Source organism: Eubalaena glacialis, chromosome 15, assembly GCF_028564815.1.
Source record: "Eubalaena glacialis isolate mEubGla1 chromosome 15, mEubGla1.1.hap2.+ XY, whole genome shotgun sequence".
Classification (NCBI taxonomy): Eukaryota; Metazoa; Chordata; class Mammalia; order Artiodactyla; family Balaenidae; genus Eubalaena; species Eubalaena glacialis.
Genome location: NC_083730.1, coordinates 74,716,428 through 74,733,351, shown reverse-complemented (window position 1 = coordinate 74,733,351; position 16,924 = coordinate 74,716,428). Strand labels below are relative to the sequence as shown.

The 16,924-nt window shown below is 40.4% G+C and overlaps 1 protein-coding gene across 3 annotated transcripts in view; it reads left to right on the top strand.

Annotated features, from left to right (window-relative positions):
- CORO1C (coronin 1C) overlaps positions 1-16,924 on the top strand; it is an 81,105-nt gene that overhangs the window by 39,741 nt on the left and 24,440 nt on the right. For all 3 annotated transcript variants that reach the window (XM_061169427.1, XM_061169429.1, XM_061169428.1), the window contains one exon: positions 10,061-10,183. In XM_061169427.1, the coding sequence (XP_061025410.1) occupies positions 10,061-10,183 (123 nt within the window). The remainder of the gene's footprint in view (positions 1-10,060; positions 10,184-16,924) is intronic.

The window sequence follows — 16,924 nt, the reverse complement described above, 5'->3', positions numbered from 1 at the left end:
GTACATGTCTGTTTGTATACATTAGAATTCTTTTGATTGCACGGTAGTGTCTTCGGCGTGTGGGATGAGTGCACTTCCTAAATATGGATTCCTTTTTGAAAAGAGATATGACAAATAAGTAAGACAGGACTTCCCTGGTGGTGCGGTGGTTAAGAATCCGCCTGCCAATGCAGGGGAAACAGGTTCGAGCCCTGGTCTGGGAAGATCTCACATGCTGCGGAGCAACTAAGCCCATGTGCCACAACTACTGAGCCTGCGCTCTAGAACCCGCAGGCCACAACTGCTGAGCCCACATGCCACAACTACTGGAGCCTGCGTGCATAGAGCCTGTGCTCGGCAACAAGAGAAGCCACTGCAATGAGAAGCCTGCACACCGCAACGAAGAGTAGCCCCCGCTCGCTGCAACTAGAGAAAGCCTGCGTGCAGGAGTGAAGACCCAACACAGCCAAAAATAAATAAATGAGTAAAATAAAATTACTAAAAAAAAATAATAATAATAAGATACACTATTTGATGTAAATGGAAGCAGTTGTGGTTTCCTATTCAAACTAATGGGAAATACCTTTACGACTAGAAATATCATTTCATAAGAGTTACATTGAATTTTGTATGCCTAAGGAGGAAATGTTTTTGCCAACTTATTTAAAATTATAAACATTCCTTCATAGAGCAGTTTTACAAAGATATGTATTTACTGATGCTTAAGTTTTGATTTTTCACCCCTCCCCCCACCTCCCAAAAAACAGAAAGCCTGTAGGAGGAGAGTATTGCCTAACTCTGTGGGCTTAGTTGAAGCATCAGTCTCCAGGAGCTCTGCTGAGGCTTTTGGCTGCTTTGAAATTTTTGAGGACCTTCCCCATACCCAAAGTGAATGATAGTGCTGGTGTCTAGGTGGTTTTCTGCCACCATAAGGGTTGCTAGCCAGAACATGTCAAAGCCATCAACCTCAGCTTGGGCCGCCCCATGGAAATTGTGCTGTCACACCTCTCCCTCGTGCCAGCTGTACACACACTTTGGAGGCTGCATTTTCCCTGGGGCTCATATTGCTGGGCCTCCTGCAGGCCACCGGATCTTTTAGATAATAATAGTCCTTAAGCCAGTGCCCTGACCTATTTCACCAGTGTCCCATAAGTGTATGAACTGGGGTCTGGGCCAGAGCCTGTGGGAACCTTGGTGTTGGTCATTTTCGCCACTTGAGTTGACTTGCTGGTAATTCTCATCACTTGGAGTTTTAGCTAGAGAGGTACAATAAAAGCTCTATGGCATGTGATCGGGATAACTAGTAAGTAATCAATACATTTGAATAATTATTTAAAGCAAGAAATCTGAACATCCAACTGGCTAGTCTCAGCTAAACTTTCAATTCCATGCTAGCAAAGTAGTAATATTCTAAATGATGTAACTGAGGTGATGCATCCTTAATGAAACAGTGGACTGATTTGTTAGTAAATGAAATTATTCTATATATAACCCTTGAGAAATTGATGAGTAGTTCTTAAATCACTGTTCAGCCAAAAAAGATACTTTAAAAGCTGTTATTAAGTTCTTGTCAGTCTTTCTCCCAGCCTCGGCATTCATTTAAATTTGCTGCTTAGACGTGCAGGTAAGCCGTGTTGTCACCATGACTTGCAGTGATGTCTTTCTGAATGGTCCTTCACAATCTAGAATTAGACATGGATTCCTTGGTTTATTCACTGGATGATAAATGAGGATGTGTCATGATTATGAATGAGAAATGCATTCTCATTAGATCCTAGAGCAAAATGACTTTCAGAAGTGATGTGCCCTCATCTTTACCATATAAGGCTGTTATTGTATGGTTTCCTTCAGTTTCCATGGACTTGAGCTCTCAGCAGTTTATAATTGCCCAGCTCCGCCCTTTTAAAGATACATACTTATGGGTGAAATATGTTGTTGTGCTTTGGGTTTGATTTTGTTATGGGTAAGAAGCTATTTGGAGGTGCAAGCCCTTAGAATCACAGCAGCTGATGACTTGACTGTGTGTGGAGCACACCCTGTGTGTAAAACCATCATTGCACATTTAAAACAGTATTTTTTTCTCATACTTCTTTTCGTTCCTCTATCACTTTCAGACATTTAGTCGATTCCGTTTCTGTTGTGCTGCAGGATGATGCTACTTTCCCTGTTTTATTTGTTGTAAGGATTTGTGATGGTGTTATAACCAGAGGAAGCAGCTGTTTGCAGGGTATTTTTTATTAACTTGTGTTTCTGATGACCAGCTGCCACTAATTTCAACATTACTCTTGTGCCTTTTTCACAATCCCATGGCATAGTGGAAATTTTCTTTCTCTGCAGAAACCTAGTAGGATTGTCAGTGATATTTTAGATCTCTGCTTCTTGGTTTTCTCTGTTCCTATTTCTTTATTTAGAAAGTGGGAATAATAGAGTTGCTGTTTCATGAAGGTAGTTGTGATAATGCACATAAAAGATTGTCATACAGTTCTTAGCACGTAACATAAGCACTCTGAAAGCGCTAGCGATTTTTATTACTAATTATTTGCTTTTGATAGAAAGGGAGGAAATAAGTGGCAATTGTCTTTTAAATTACATTCAAGTTCCCGTGAAAATGTTGGGCTCTTTATTACTTTTATGCTATAGACTTGTCGGGGCTGAGTTGAGAATGGCAGAAATGCTTCTTACTATTCTCAGATATCTTACTTGATTGAAGAATACTGGTGAGTAGCTATTTACTTTTGGCCAGGGTTGTATAATTTTAGCCTTAAAAAGAAAAGTCATTTAGTAAGCTTCTGAGTATAATTAAGAACAACTAGTATTAATGTACTTCCAGATTCCCCTCAAAATTGCTGTATATCTGAGCAAAAGCTCTTCTTAGCCCAGATTGAAAAAAATTATTTGGTGTCCTTGGATGTTTAGAGTTCAGTGACTATACTCTGCCATCAAGGATGCCAGATGGAGTGTGCTGGGGTGAGCCTCAGAATGCAAACACCCTGAGATACAATAAAACATTTCAGGTAGAAAAGCTTTTTTCCTTGGGATTAAAGGTTTTTGGTTTTTTTAAGATTTTTAAAATAATTAATGAATTAATTTATTTATTTATGGCTGCATTGGGTCTTAGTTGTGGCACGTGGGATCTTTGTTGAGGCATGCAGGATCTTCACTGTGGTGCACGGGCTTCTCTCTAGTTGTGGCTTGTGGGTTTTCTCTTCTCTGGTTGTGGCACACAGGCTCCAGGGTGCGTGGGCTCTGTAGTTGAGGCACGTGGGTTCCAGAGCACGTGGGCTCTGTAGTTTGCGGCTCACGGGCTCTAGTTGAGGTGCGTGAGCTCAGTAGTTGTGGCATGCGGGCTTAGTTGCCCCACGGCGTGTGGGATCTTAGTTCCCTGACCAGAGATCGAACCCACGTCCCCTGCATTGCAAGGCGGATTCTTTACCACTGGGCCACCAGGGAAGTCCCATAGATTTTTTTTTTTTTTAATGTAAATGAATAACAATACATTGGTGTGTTTCTCAACTTTATTATATTTTAATTATTTTTTAAAAATAGGAAACAAACAAAATTATAGGACACTGATGTACTCACCTACAAGATTAAACAGATGTTAATATTTTGCCATGTTTGTTTCGTATCTCCCATTTTTGAAAACAGTAAAGCATAACAGATGTAGCTAAAATACCATTCTCCTTTCCATCTTTTCTCCTTCCCCAGAGGTAATCGTCTTCTCAAAGTTGGTATGTATCATATGTTTGTACTTTATTACATGTGTATGTACCTATAACATAGACTATTATTTTGTATGTTTTAAACTTTTATATAAATGATATTTATTCTTATACCAAAGGACAGTTACATTGCTTCTGCTTTTTTCACTGTTTCCAACAGTGCTGCCATGAATACCCTTGTGCAAAATATGGGAGCGTTTCTCTCCACAGACCATCGAGAAGTGGTATTGCTGAGGGGTGGGCAACTTCAGCTCCAGTTGTTTCCAAATTGCTCTCAAAAGGAATCGTAGCAGGATACTCTCCTGTGCGTAGTTTTTATGAGTTCCTCTTCCCAAACATGTTTGCCAGCACTTGTATTTAGACTTCTAAATTCTTGGCAGTTTTAATAGGTGTCAAATATTACCTTATCGTTTGAATTTGCAGTTCCCTGATTACCAGTGAGATGGAGTACTTTACATACATCTGTTGGCTTTTCAGGCTTCCTTCTCTGTAGATCCCTGTTCATATCATTTGCCCCTTATTCTATTAAGTTGTTTGTTGATTTTGTCAGGTATATATTTTACATATATATACATACATACATATATATATGTATATACACACACACACATAGATATAAAATATTCTCCCAATCTGCAACTTGTCTTTTCACTTTACTTGTGTTTTTTGAGAACAACCCACACTGCTGAATTTGCATTGCTTTTTTTCCCCCTCCTTTTTTGAGGGGAGTTTGCATCAATATTTATAAGTCACATAGGCCTAAGTTTCTCTTCCTTACACTGTCCTTCATATCAAGGTGGTACATTCCTTATGTAGTGAGTTCAGCAGTGCACCTTTATTTTTTATTCTCTGGGAACACTGGTTTGAGATGATTTCTTCCTTGAATGTTTGGGAAAACTCATCTGTAAAACCATCTGGGCCTATTATTTTTGGTATTTACTGATGGATTTTGGGTGGGCAGTGATGTATGGAGTTACAGTACTGGTTCTTTTTTTATTATTATTATTTTTACCTTTGGCTGCGTTGGGTCTTCATTGCTGCACGCGGGCTTTCTCTAGTTGTGGCGAGCGGGGGCTACTCTTCGTTGCGGTGCGCAGGCTTCTCATTGCGGTGGCTTCTCTTGTTGCAGAGCATGGACTCTAGGTGCGCGGGCTTTAGTAGTTGCAGTGTGTGGGCTTCAGTAGTTGTGGCTTGCGGGCTCTAGAGTGCAGGCTCAGTAGTTGTGGCACATGGGCTTAGTTGCTCCGTGGCATGTGGGACCTTCCCGGACCAGGGCTTGAACCCGAGTCCCCTGCATTGGCAGGCGGATTCTTAACCACTGCACCACCAGGGAAGCCCACGGTACTGGTTCTTTTATGGTTCTGGGTCTCTTTAGGTTTTCTGTTTATTGAAGAAGTTTTGATACATCACACATTTTCTAGGAGCTTGCTTATTTCATCTGGAATTTTAAGATTTGTTTTAGCTATATCCCACAAGTTTTGACATGGCATGTTTTTACTGACCAATTTTAACCTTTTTCTATTGGCTATTATGATTTTCTATGTGAATTATTTAGTAAATTAAAAATTTTTCGGGGACTTCCCTGGTGGTGCAGTGGTTAAGAATCTGCCTGCCAATGCAGGGGACACGGGTTCGAGCCCTGGTCCGGGAAGATCCCACATGCCGTGGAGCAACTAAGCCCGTGAGCCACAGCTACTGAGCCTGTGCTGTAGAGCCTGCGAGCCGCAACTACTGAGCCCGCATGCCACAACTGCTGAAGCCTGTGCACCGAGAGCCCGTGCTCTGCAACAAGAAAAGCCACCGCCACGAAGAAGCCCCTGCTCGCTGCAACTAGAGAAAGCCTGCGCTCAGCAACGAAGACCCAACGCAGCCAAAAATAAATAAATAAATTTATTTAAAAAAAAAAAAGAGAGGAGAAGCAGCAGCCTGATACTGTTTATGTTCCTGGTACAGTAGGCAGGGTAGGAGTGATGTCGAGGACTTGGATAGGTTGGCAAACATTTTAAAAAAAAAACAAACTTTTCAGACGCATTGGAGATTTTTGGCTTATATTTTTCTGTTAATTTTTAATTGTATTGCGTTCTACTCAGAACGTGCTCTGTACAGTATTGATTCCTTGGTAGTTTCTGAGATTTGCTTTGTGGTATCCTAATTGGTGATTTTTTGAAAAAAAGTTTATTAGTGTGCTTGGAAACAAAAAAAATGTGTGTTTTAAAATGTTGGCTACAAGTTGTAAATATCCATTAGATCAAGCTTGTTACTTTTGTTAAAGCCGTTTATATTCATACTGATTTTTGTCTGTTTGATCTCTTAAATCTTTATTAGAATCTCTTAAGATTATGGTTTTGTCATTTTCTCCTTGTACTTCTGTCAATTTCTGCTTTAATTATTTTGAAGCTTATGTAGTTAGATGAGTTAAAGTCCATAGTGACTGTAGCTTTTCTCTGAATTGTTTCTTTAAATGTTAAAATGTAATCTTAAATAATGCATTTCACCTTAAAATCTATTTGTTCTAGTATAACCACCTGGTACATATTTTTATATCCCTTCCCCTCCTTTAGTTGCCTTTTTGTATTATTATTTTGTAAATGTGTCTTATAGCTGGTTTTAATCTGATCTGAAACACCTCGTCTTTTAGCGGGTGAGTTTAAGTCATTCATATTTACCGCAGTTTGTGATTTATGGTTGGTTTTATTTCCACCATCTTATTTTGTGCTTTCTAGTTTTCATGCTTTTTCTTGCCTTTTTTTCTTTTTATTTCCTCTTTCTCTTATATTCAATGAGTTTTTAAAATTCCACTAATCTTCCTCCCACTCCATACACTTTTTGGAAGTTATATATTCTCTTTTAGTGTTTACCCTTAATTTTAACATACTTACATGACTTAAAGTCTAAAACTAGTCAAATTTTCTGCCTTTTTCTAGGGAAGGGCCCTGAAACCTTTGAATTCTGATCATATCTTTCTTTTTTTTTTTTAATAAATTTATTTATTTATTTATTTATTTATTTATGGCTGTGTTGGGTCTTCGTTTCTGTGTGAGGGCTTTCTCTAGTTGCGGCGAGCGGGGGCCACTCTTCATCGTGGTGCGCGGGCCTCTCACTATCGCGGCCTCTCTTGTTGCGGAGCACAGGCTCCAGATGCGCAGGCTCAGTGGTTGTGGCTCACGGGCCCAGTTGCTCCGCAGCATGCGGGATCTTCCCAGAGCAGGGATCGAACCCGTGTCCCCTGCATTGGCAGGCAGATTCTCAACCACTGCGCCACCAGGGAAGTCCCATATCTTTCTATCTTACATGTTATTGTTGTTTAGTGTTTTAGTTCTGCCTTGTCTTACCTGTACTCCAGTTAGTCATAATTACTACTGTTCTATACAGTCAATGCCTATTTACATTGACCACATTTACCAATTTTTTTGCTCACTGCTTGTTTTGGTATCCCAGTTCTTTCTTCTGGTTCACTTTCTTTTCCTGAAATAAGTCCTTGAACTTAGTTCTTTGAAATTAATTTTGAAATTCTTAGAGATAAGTCCAAGAACTTAATTCTTTGAATAAGAGTCTTTAAATGGTAAATTTTCTGTATCTTTTTGTTTAAAAATGTTGGGGTTTTTGTTTGTTTGTTTGTTTTTTTGGTCATCACTTTTGAATGATAGTTTATCTGGGTATAGAATGCACAGGTGGTTGTTTTTCTTCCCATTTCTGAGATAGTTTCTGATGTCTTTGTTTCTGTACTTGCTTTTGAGAAGTCTGCTCACAGTTAGTCTAGTTATTCTCTCTGTAGGTAATCTGTCTTTTCTCTATGGCTGCTTTTGTTTGAGATTTTATCTTTGTTTTAGGTGTTCTGAATTGCACTAGGATATTCTACTTGGGACCTGTGCCTCTTCAATCTGAAGACTTATGCCCTCAGTTAAACTTGGAAAATCCTCAGCCCTCACCTCTTCAGTTTTTTGTTTCTCTTGCATTCTCTCCTTCTGGAATGTCTGTTGCAATGTGTGTCAGGCCTCAGCCTGGCCTTTGTGTCTCAGAATGTTTTAAATTACTAAATATCACACATTCAAGAGAGTAACTATATCTATAGTTTAAATAATAATACATAATAAAACAATAATAATATTAGAAAACAAAACACCTGTGAGTTCACCGCCAGCACCTTGAGTAGTAGACCATTACATGGGGTAGGAACTCCAGGGGAGGAGCACTCACAGGGGGAATTAGGTAAAACTACCTGGCTTGGGTGCTTAGTAGCAGTTCCTTCTTTAAGGAAGGATACGGTCAGGGATGTTGGTAGAATGGATTCCGGCAGTTGTTAAATTTTGGGTAACATTTTTTGAGCACTAGAGGTGCTGGGACAGTACCAAGTGCTTTACCTTGATTGTCTCAGTTAATTCTCACATCAGCTCTTGAAGAAAGAATTCTAGCGTTCTCGTTTTACAGGTGAGAAACTGAGGTCGCCAGATGCAGTAATTTGGCCAGAGCCTCAGGGGAGAAAATGGCAGCGCCACACCCCAGCCCTGGCAGCCTGGTCCCTGACCCTCACTGCTTCTCGGCCTGTCAGTGACCCATGTGGCTTCTCATACAAGACCCAGGTTCTCTGTAATATTCTGTTTCTTCCTTGGCATTTTCTTTTATGAATTCCTGTTTTGGGTGATGCAATTCAGGAGACTGAAACTCTGGGTTGAATTAGTTTTGCAAGAGAAAGGGGGAGCGTGTGAAAAAACCCAGGCCTCAGGTCCGTAGGCTGGTGCACCTTCACACCTCAACTCAGAACTCACCTTTCTGTGCAGAAAACCTTCCCAAAGGCTGGAGCCCCCACACAGCTGCTTGAATGTCCTCTTCTGTGTTCCTGCCGCCTTGGGCCTGTCCTGGTGCTGCACGTCTTGTGCTGTGCTCTAACTGGAGCTTTAGATGGACTCCACGCTCGGCCAGGACAGGGCGCCCTGCTCACCTCTGTGTCTCCAACACTCAGCTCAGTGTCTGGCCCAGAGTTCACGGATAACACACGCTTGTAACTCTTAATGATTGAGTAAGTTAACATGTTATACAGGAAGAACTAGTAATAAGTGCCAGCTTTTTATTGAGTATTTACTGTATTCTGGGTACTCTAATTAATTTTTTACACACCTTATACAGATCGTTGTAATGCTAGGTTATGATTTACCTCATTTCTCATTTACTCTTCACGGTAATCCTGGGAGGTAAGTATTACTGTTACTCATTTTACAGATGACGAGCTGAAGCTTAGAGAGATTACCTGTCTGAGATCACACACTGTTTAACCAAGAGAGCCTGGACTTGAATCCATATCTGTCTGACTCTGGAGCCTGTGGTCTTTGTGCTTTAGCACACTGCTTCTCTGGAGATTTCCACAGTCAAGTCAAAGTGGAGAAATCCGAATTTACTGATGTTGAAAATTTTCCAAGAAGCCTGCCCCCGTGTTGTGACAGCTGGCCATAACAGGAGAGTAGCATCAACCAAAAAATAGGTTCACTTTTGCATTGTGGTGATTCCTTTCTGTTCACCTGCGTTTAGCATATGTAGAAGAACGTCAGCAAGGACTGGCATTAACCTTTTTAAAAGGAAGCAGCTTTTGTACAGCTGTTGTTGTAATAGCATTTGTCTTGGTTAACACCAGACAAAATTGGTCCGATAAGCCAGATTGGCTTGTTAGGTTCAAGTGTGTAACATGAGCACGTTGTGACGGTTGCTATGACCAACATTAGAAGTTGTGTTCTTAATGAGATGTGGATCTGGGTAATGGCTGAGAGCTAAGGTGGTTAATTAGAAGGCCCGGCTGGCGTTTCTGTTGATGGAATAGACCGAGACATTGAAACGTTCTATGTCCTTCGGCCCCTGAGCAGTGGTTAAAGCTTTTCTTTTTATTACCTTCACTTTGCTTGCTCACTGGAAGTGCCATCCACTTCCAGAACTGTTAATTTGTATATTCAAGGGCATTAGCTTATCATATTAAAGGTTATATTTTACATTTTGAATAATACCAGGTTTGGTTTTTTTTTAAACAGTAAAAACACACCTATAATTTACAATAGGCTATTGTTAGAATTGTATTGTGGTAAAAAGACTCTTGTATTCTCTTTTGCTGTGTCTATTAATGCCGTTGATTAAATAAAATCTCTGTGGTTCTGGAAATGTAGATCCTTAATTTGATGGAGTATCCTTGGTAGTAACTGTTTCTAGAAATGCAAGTTGACATTTCTTAACAGTTGACGTTGGCTGATATGAACGTCATAATTTGTAGATTCTTGAGAGTTTGGGGTAGAAGTAATAAAGGAGAAGTGGGTCTGACAAAACATACAAACTCTGTGGCACTGATGTTACATAATAGGTCTGTTTCTCTCTCCTTTCAGACTGGTCGAATTGACAAATCCTACCCCACAGTGTGTGGTCACACAGGACCAGTGCTGGACATAGACTGGTGCCCACATAATGATCAGGTCATTGCCAGCGGCTCAGAGGACTGCACGGTTATGGTAAGTTCCCTCGGTGTGGTGGGCACACAGGCCAGCGAGACTCACCTACTGCCTTCAAAGAATGTGTGTGTGGAGGCTTGAAATGCAGAAAATCATAGAGTTTTGATTGTCCATTGGACTATACAAGAATTTAACGACACTGAAGTTTAACTGCAGATAAGCCGTTTTACAAGTTTATATCAAGGAGTTGTACTCTATTGTCTTTTTTCTTCTTTTGCTTGTGTGTGTGTGCATCCTTGTTAACAGCTGACACATCTGCTTGATGGGAAGATTTTAGGGAAAGTAAAATGACTTTCAAATAATTCTGTGAATGTCATTGCACCACATGACCTCCCTCCCCTCTCAAAAAGGAGAGAAAAAATTGCTAGCATGAATTGCATATTACAGTGAAATACGATGCCAAAGGTTATATAGATAGATGGGATATGAAACAGATATTGAAAGACAGTAAAGAGTTTTTGTAGGTACTTATTTCCAAGCTAATGTCTAGTGGACCCTGGTTAACGAAGTCCTTTTTATGCAGATGTACGAATAACCAACTTGAAAGATTGTTAAAGTAAGTTCTGTATGTTCCCCAGTTTAGATTCCAAACGTAGGTTATGTATGAAACCAGGCTTTGGAGTACTTGTGAATGTGAAGCTTCTTGTTCTTGATTATGTTCTTCTTAGCCTTCAAATGTAATTATGAGTTTGGATCCATTTTTAATCCTAGCCCAACATCTGCTGCAAAGACTGGGCAAGAGAGCAGACAGGGAGCCCTGAAGTCATGCCTGGAGTGGCGGCAGGTCGTCCCTCAGGCAGCCTCACACCTGGCAGGTGGAGAGCTGCGAGAACTGCACTTTGGTTATCCCCCTCTTGGTTTTCTGTGCACTGAACCAGACTTAGAAACATTGTTTGGAAGGCTTTGTTAATTACAGTTATTTTACATAAACAGAAATTAATTCCTGAACTGTGCCATTTAAACGTTTACCCATTTTTCCTCATGGACTTTTGGCTGAGGATAACTCCTCCTGTGGTCTCATGATTTTGGCAGCCAAAGTGTATTAAAGAAATATGCTGCTATTAAAAGGAATTGTTCCATTTAACATGCCTTGCTAAATTGATCATTTGAATGGCTACAGACACATTTTGCTAAGGGAAAGGAACAGTATTTAGACCTGATGCCCAAATCTTAAACTAAGAGTCTTAACCTTTCTTGGAAAAGCGGGTTTGATCCATCCCTCCCCATCTCCAGCATTATTGGTCACATTGCCCTTTAAAAAAAACCCTTTGTATTATAAAACACTAAACAAACAGTTAAGTGAGTTCAATTAAGTGAAAAAGTGAATTGAGGGACTTCCCTGGTGGCACAGTGGTTGGGAATCTGCCTGCCAATGCAGGGGACACAGGTTTGATCCCTGGTCCAGGAAGATCCCACATGCCGCGGAGCAACTAAGCCCGTGCGCCACAACTACTGAAGCCCACGCGCCTAGAGCCCGTGCTCCGCAACAAGAGAAGCCACTGCAATGAGAAGCCCGCACACCACAACGAAGAGTAGCCCCCGCTCGCCACAACTAGAGAAAGCCCGCACACAGCAACAAAGACCCAACGCAGCCAAAACTAAATAAATTAAAAATAAATAAATTCATAAAAAAAAAAAGTGAACTGAGTTGGGAGATTTATTACTGAGTGAACACCCTGTGACTGCCACCCAGGTCAAGAAATGGAACTTTCCCAGGCTTCTCAGTCTCTTCCCTGTGCCCCATCCCAGTCCCCATCCACCCCTCCCTCTCCAAGTAACCAGTAAAACTCACTTCCTTGCCTTTCTTTGTGGTTTTAATCACTCAAGTGTGCATCTCTAGATGCTAGAGCTTAGTCTTCCAAGTTTTAAAAACTTGATATGCCTTTTAAGTCTTTCCTAATCTACAGGTTCCTCCTCCATCCTTTTCTTGTTGAAGAAGCCTGATCTTTGACCTGTTGCTTCCAGAAGTCCAGAGTTTGCTGATTGCACCCTCGTGGTCCAGTTCAGCCTGCTACTCTGTCTTTCAGATTCCCTGCGAGTTGGCAGCTGGATCCTAGAGCATGATTAGATTCAGATTCCATCCCTTTGACAAGCCTAGAGCTCGTGCTCTGGTCTCCCCTCAGGAGGCACGAGGTGTCAAGATGCCTGTTTTTTTGCTCTTTTTTGATTTGTGCAGTTATTGATGCCCAGCACCTAGGTCCAGCAACTCATTAGGGCGTCTCAAAATGGTGATATGAAATGCTATGATTTTGTTTTCAGTTTTCAGCTGGTAAGATTTTTAAGGTGATGTTCTTCTATCTTATCTACTATTTAGTTACCCAGGAGTATAGTTCATATAGGAAAGCAGGGTAAATGCTTGATTCTTTCCTTTTATTTACCCAGTTTTCAAAATAATGAATTGGTTCTTTATCTTCCTCAGAAGGTGACCAATTAGTTTTTCGTTTGGAGGTTTTTTCCCCCCTTTCATTTCATTTTGAACTGAATGGGTTTCGATCTATTACAATTCTTTTCTCAAAGCTCAGGGGATTCAGTCTATGTTAATGGGAACCTCTTCACAGTTCCTGAGTCCTTCTGAAGTGACCCTACTTGTTTCTGTTGCTTCCTTGCTCTTCGGTATGTCCAGGTGTCCCAGGCCCATCCCTGACCCCACACCTCAAATCCGCCTCTTCTCTCAGAAGCTCTGGTTTGTTTTAATGGAAAATGGAGTTTCTAGATCACTCTCTGAGTGCTTAGGGATGCTAATTGTTAACGTAGCGATCATTGTTTTTAAGACTTTGCAGTAAATTTGGCTAGAATATACATATATATTTAAAGATATAATACCTTGTGACTTCATCTTAATCTTTCCAGTTCAAATTCAGGACTGTATGGTTTTTACCTAACTTCTTTAATAATACATCTCTGTCTCCTTTCTTTCACACCAAGAATCCTGGCTCTCAGGGGTTCGGGATGAATTAGAATATCCTAATCTATCTCATTTGCTTTTTCACAGTATACATACAATAGTCTCACACTAAAAATACTAAGAGTATCACCACCATTATGATTACTGAAAGCAGTTTAAAAAAAAAAAAGGCACTTGGATCATCTGAAGCTCCTTCTCTGGTAGATTCTAGACCCCAGTACTCTGGAAACCAACCAGAGAGGGCTCCCTTCCGGGACAGGGCCCCACCCTGAGGAGCAGTTCCAAGGGATGGAATCTTGTTAGCATTCTTGTACTGTCTGCAGGGATGTATTCTCTTTTTTTCTCATAGTAATTTTGGAGCCTGGATTTTTTTTTTTTTCCTCCCTCTCTTATATTTATGTGAATTTAGTTTTCCCGAGCTTTCAGAAGCTGGCTTGGTTCATAAAGCTGTTCTAACTTCACAGAGCTCCCTCTTCTGTCCTTTTCAGGTAGTGTTCAGAAACATGGTGGCTTGCTCTCAGATTTCCTGACCTGCTTTTTTTTGGTCTTTCTGATTCCTTTGTCCATCTTATTTCTGTCCTGCTCAGATTTGATTCCATTTCTTGGAATTTCCACTCAGTGTGGGCCTGTCTCAGAAGGGAGTCCTCTCTGGTTGGTTTCTAGGGTATTGAGGTTTAGATTTCTCCAGCCCCTTCATACCTTTTTCGTTTCAGGTCCCTGTTCTCACCTGCTGTTGGAGAAGGCAAAGCCCCTTCCCGTTTCCGTTGTGGCCTCATATTGGCCTGCTCTTCTCAGATCTGTGGGGCACCCCATTGCTGCCCCATGATTTTTTTCGCACAGAGGCCGACAACACACGGGTTGTGTGGCTGTTGGTGGTTTTCCTCCACACACTTGCATTTGGGTTATCACCTAGTTTTGTGTATATATTGTCCCTGTGTTTTTGTTTTGTTATCTGCCTCCTCTGTGTTTTTCTTGAGGGACCTGGGAAGATCCCAAAACTGTGCTGCCACTGACACCACCATCGTCCCAGAATCCTCTGACGTTGCCCTTTTATTGGTATTGCCAGAGTGAACATTTTGTAAATTAAATAATGCTTTGGGATAAATCTTCCTCCTAGTTTTTTTTTTCACTCCCTTAACTATGGTGCTGATATTTTAATCACTTAATGTCCCCCAAATCATTTGTTATTATTATTGGGGTAATTACAAAATGCTTTAACAACTCAGCAGTTGAAAAAAAAATTTAAAGAAGTATTTTATCTTCTACCCCACGTGCTTTTTTTTTTTTAATTTTTGAATTTTATTTAATTTATTTTTTATACAGCAGGTTCTTATTAGTTATCTATTTTATACATATTAGTGTATATATGTCAATCCCAATCTCCCAATTCATCCCACCACCACCCCCATCCCTGCCACTTTCCCCGCTTGGTGTCCCTACATTTGTTCTCTACATCTGTGTCTCTATTTCTGCCCTGCAAACCAGTTCATCTGTACCATTTTTCTAGGTTCCACATATATGCGTTAATATACGATATTTGTTTTTCTCTTTCTGACTTAACTTCACTCTGTATGACAGTCTCTAGGTCCATCCACGTCTCTACAAATGACCCAATTTTCTTCCTTTTTATGGCTGAGTAATATTCTATTGTATATACGTACCACATCTTCTTTATCCATTCATCTGTCGATGGGCATTTAGGTTGATTCCATGTCCTGGCTATTGTAAATAGTGCTGCAATGAACATTGGGGTGCATGTGTATTTTTGAATTATGGTTTTCTCTGGGTATATGCCCAGTAGCGGGATTGTTGGGTCATATGGTAGTTCTATCTTTAGCTTTTTTTTTTTTTTTTAATTATTTATTTATTTATTTATTATTTTTGGCTGTGTTGGGTCTTCATTTCTGTGCAAGGGCTTTCTCTAGTTGCGGCGAGTGGGGGCCACTCTTCATCGCGGTGCGCGGGCCTCTCGCTGTCGCGGCCTCTCTTGTTGCGGAGCACAGGCTCCAGACGTGCAGGCTCAGTAGTTGTGGCTCACGGGTCTAGTTGCTCCGCGGCATGTGGGATCTTCCCAGACCAGGGCTCGAACCCGTGTCCCCTGCATTGGCAGGCTGATTCTCAACCACTGTGCCACCAGGGAAGCCCCTATTTTTAGCTTTTTAAGGAACCTCCATACTGTTCTCCATAGTGGCTGTATCAATTTACATTCCCACCAACAGTGCAAGAGGGTTCCCTTTTCTCCACACCCTCTCCAGCATTGGTTGTTTGTAGATTTTCTGATGATGCCCATTCTAACTGGTGTGAGGTGATACCTCATTGTAGTTTTGATTTGCATTTCTCTAATAATTAGTGATGTTGAGCAGCTTTTCATGTGCCTCTTGGCCATCTGTATGTCTTCTTTGGAGAAATGTCTATTTAGGTCTTCTGCCCATTTTCTGATTGGGTTGTTTGTTTTTTTTAATATTGAGCTGCATGAGCTGTTTATATATTTTGGAGATTAATCCTTTGTCCATTGATTCGTTTGCAAATATTTTCTCCCATTCTGAGGGTTGTCTTTTTGTCTTGTTTGTAGTTTCCTTTGCTTTGCAAAAACTTTTAAGTTTCATTAGGTCCCATTTGTTTACTTTTGTTTTTATTTCCATTACTCTAGGAGGTGGATCAAAAAAGATCTTTCTGTGATTTATGTTAAAGAGTGTTCTTCCTATGTTTTCCTCTAAGAGTTTTATAGTGTCCAGTCTTACATTTAGGTCTCTAATCCATTTTGAGTTTATATTTGTTTATGGTGTTAGGGAGTGTTCTAATTTCATTCTTTTACATGTAACTGTCCAGTTTTCCCAGCACCACTTATTGAAGAGACTGTCTTTTCTCCATGGTATATCCTTGCCTCCTTTGTCATTGATTAGTTGACCATAGGTGCATGGGCTTATCTCTGGGCTTTCTATCCTGTTCCATTGATCTATATTTCTGTTTTTGTGCCAGTACCATATTGTCTTGATTACTGTAGCTTTGTAGTATAGTCTGAAGTCAGGGAGTCTGATTCCTCCACCTCCGTTTTTTTCCCTCAAGACTGCTTTGGCTATTCAGGGTCTTTTGTGTCTCCATACAAATTTTAAGATTTTTTGTTCTAGTTCTGTAAAAAATGCCACTGGTAATTTGATAGGGATTGCATTGAATCTGTAGATTGCTTTGGGTAGTATAGTCATTTTCACAATATTGATTCTTGCAATCCAAGAACATGGTATATCTCTCCATCTGTTTGTGTCATTTTTGATTTCTTTCATCAGTGTCTTATAGTTTTCTGAGTATAGGTCTTTTACCTCCTTACATAGGTTTATTCCTAGGTTTTTATTCTTTTTGTTGCAATGGTGAATGGATTGTTTCCTTCATTTCTCTTCCTGATCTTTCATTGTTAGTGTATAGGAATGCAGGAGATTTCTGTGCATTAATTCTGTATCCTGCAACTTTACCAGATTCATTGATTAGCTCTAGTAGTTCTCTGGTGGCACCTTTAGGATTCTCTATGTGTAGTATCATGTCATTTGCAAACAGTGACAGTTTTAATTCTTCTTTTCCAATTTGTATTCCTTTTATTTCTTTTTCTTCTCTGATTGCCGTGGCTAGGACTTCCAAAACTATGTTGAATAATAGTGGCGAGAGTGGACATTCTTGTCTTGTTCCTGATCTTAGAGGAAATGCTTTCAGTTTTTCACCATTGAGAATGATGTTTGCTGTGGGTTTGTCATATATGGCCTTTATTATGTTGAGGTAGGTTCCCTCTCTGCCCACTTTCTGGAGAGTTTTTTTTATTATTATTATTTTTTTTTTTAAACATCGTT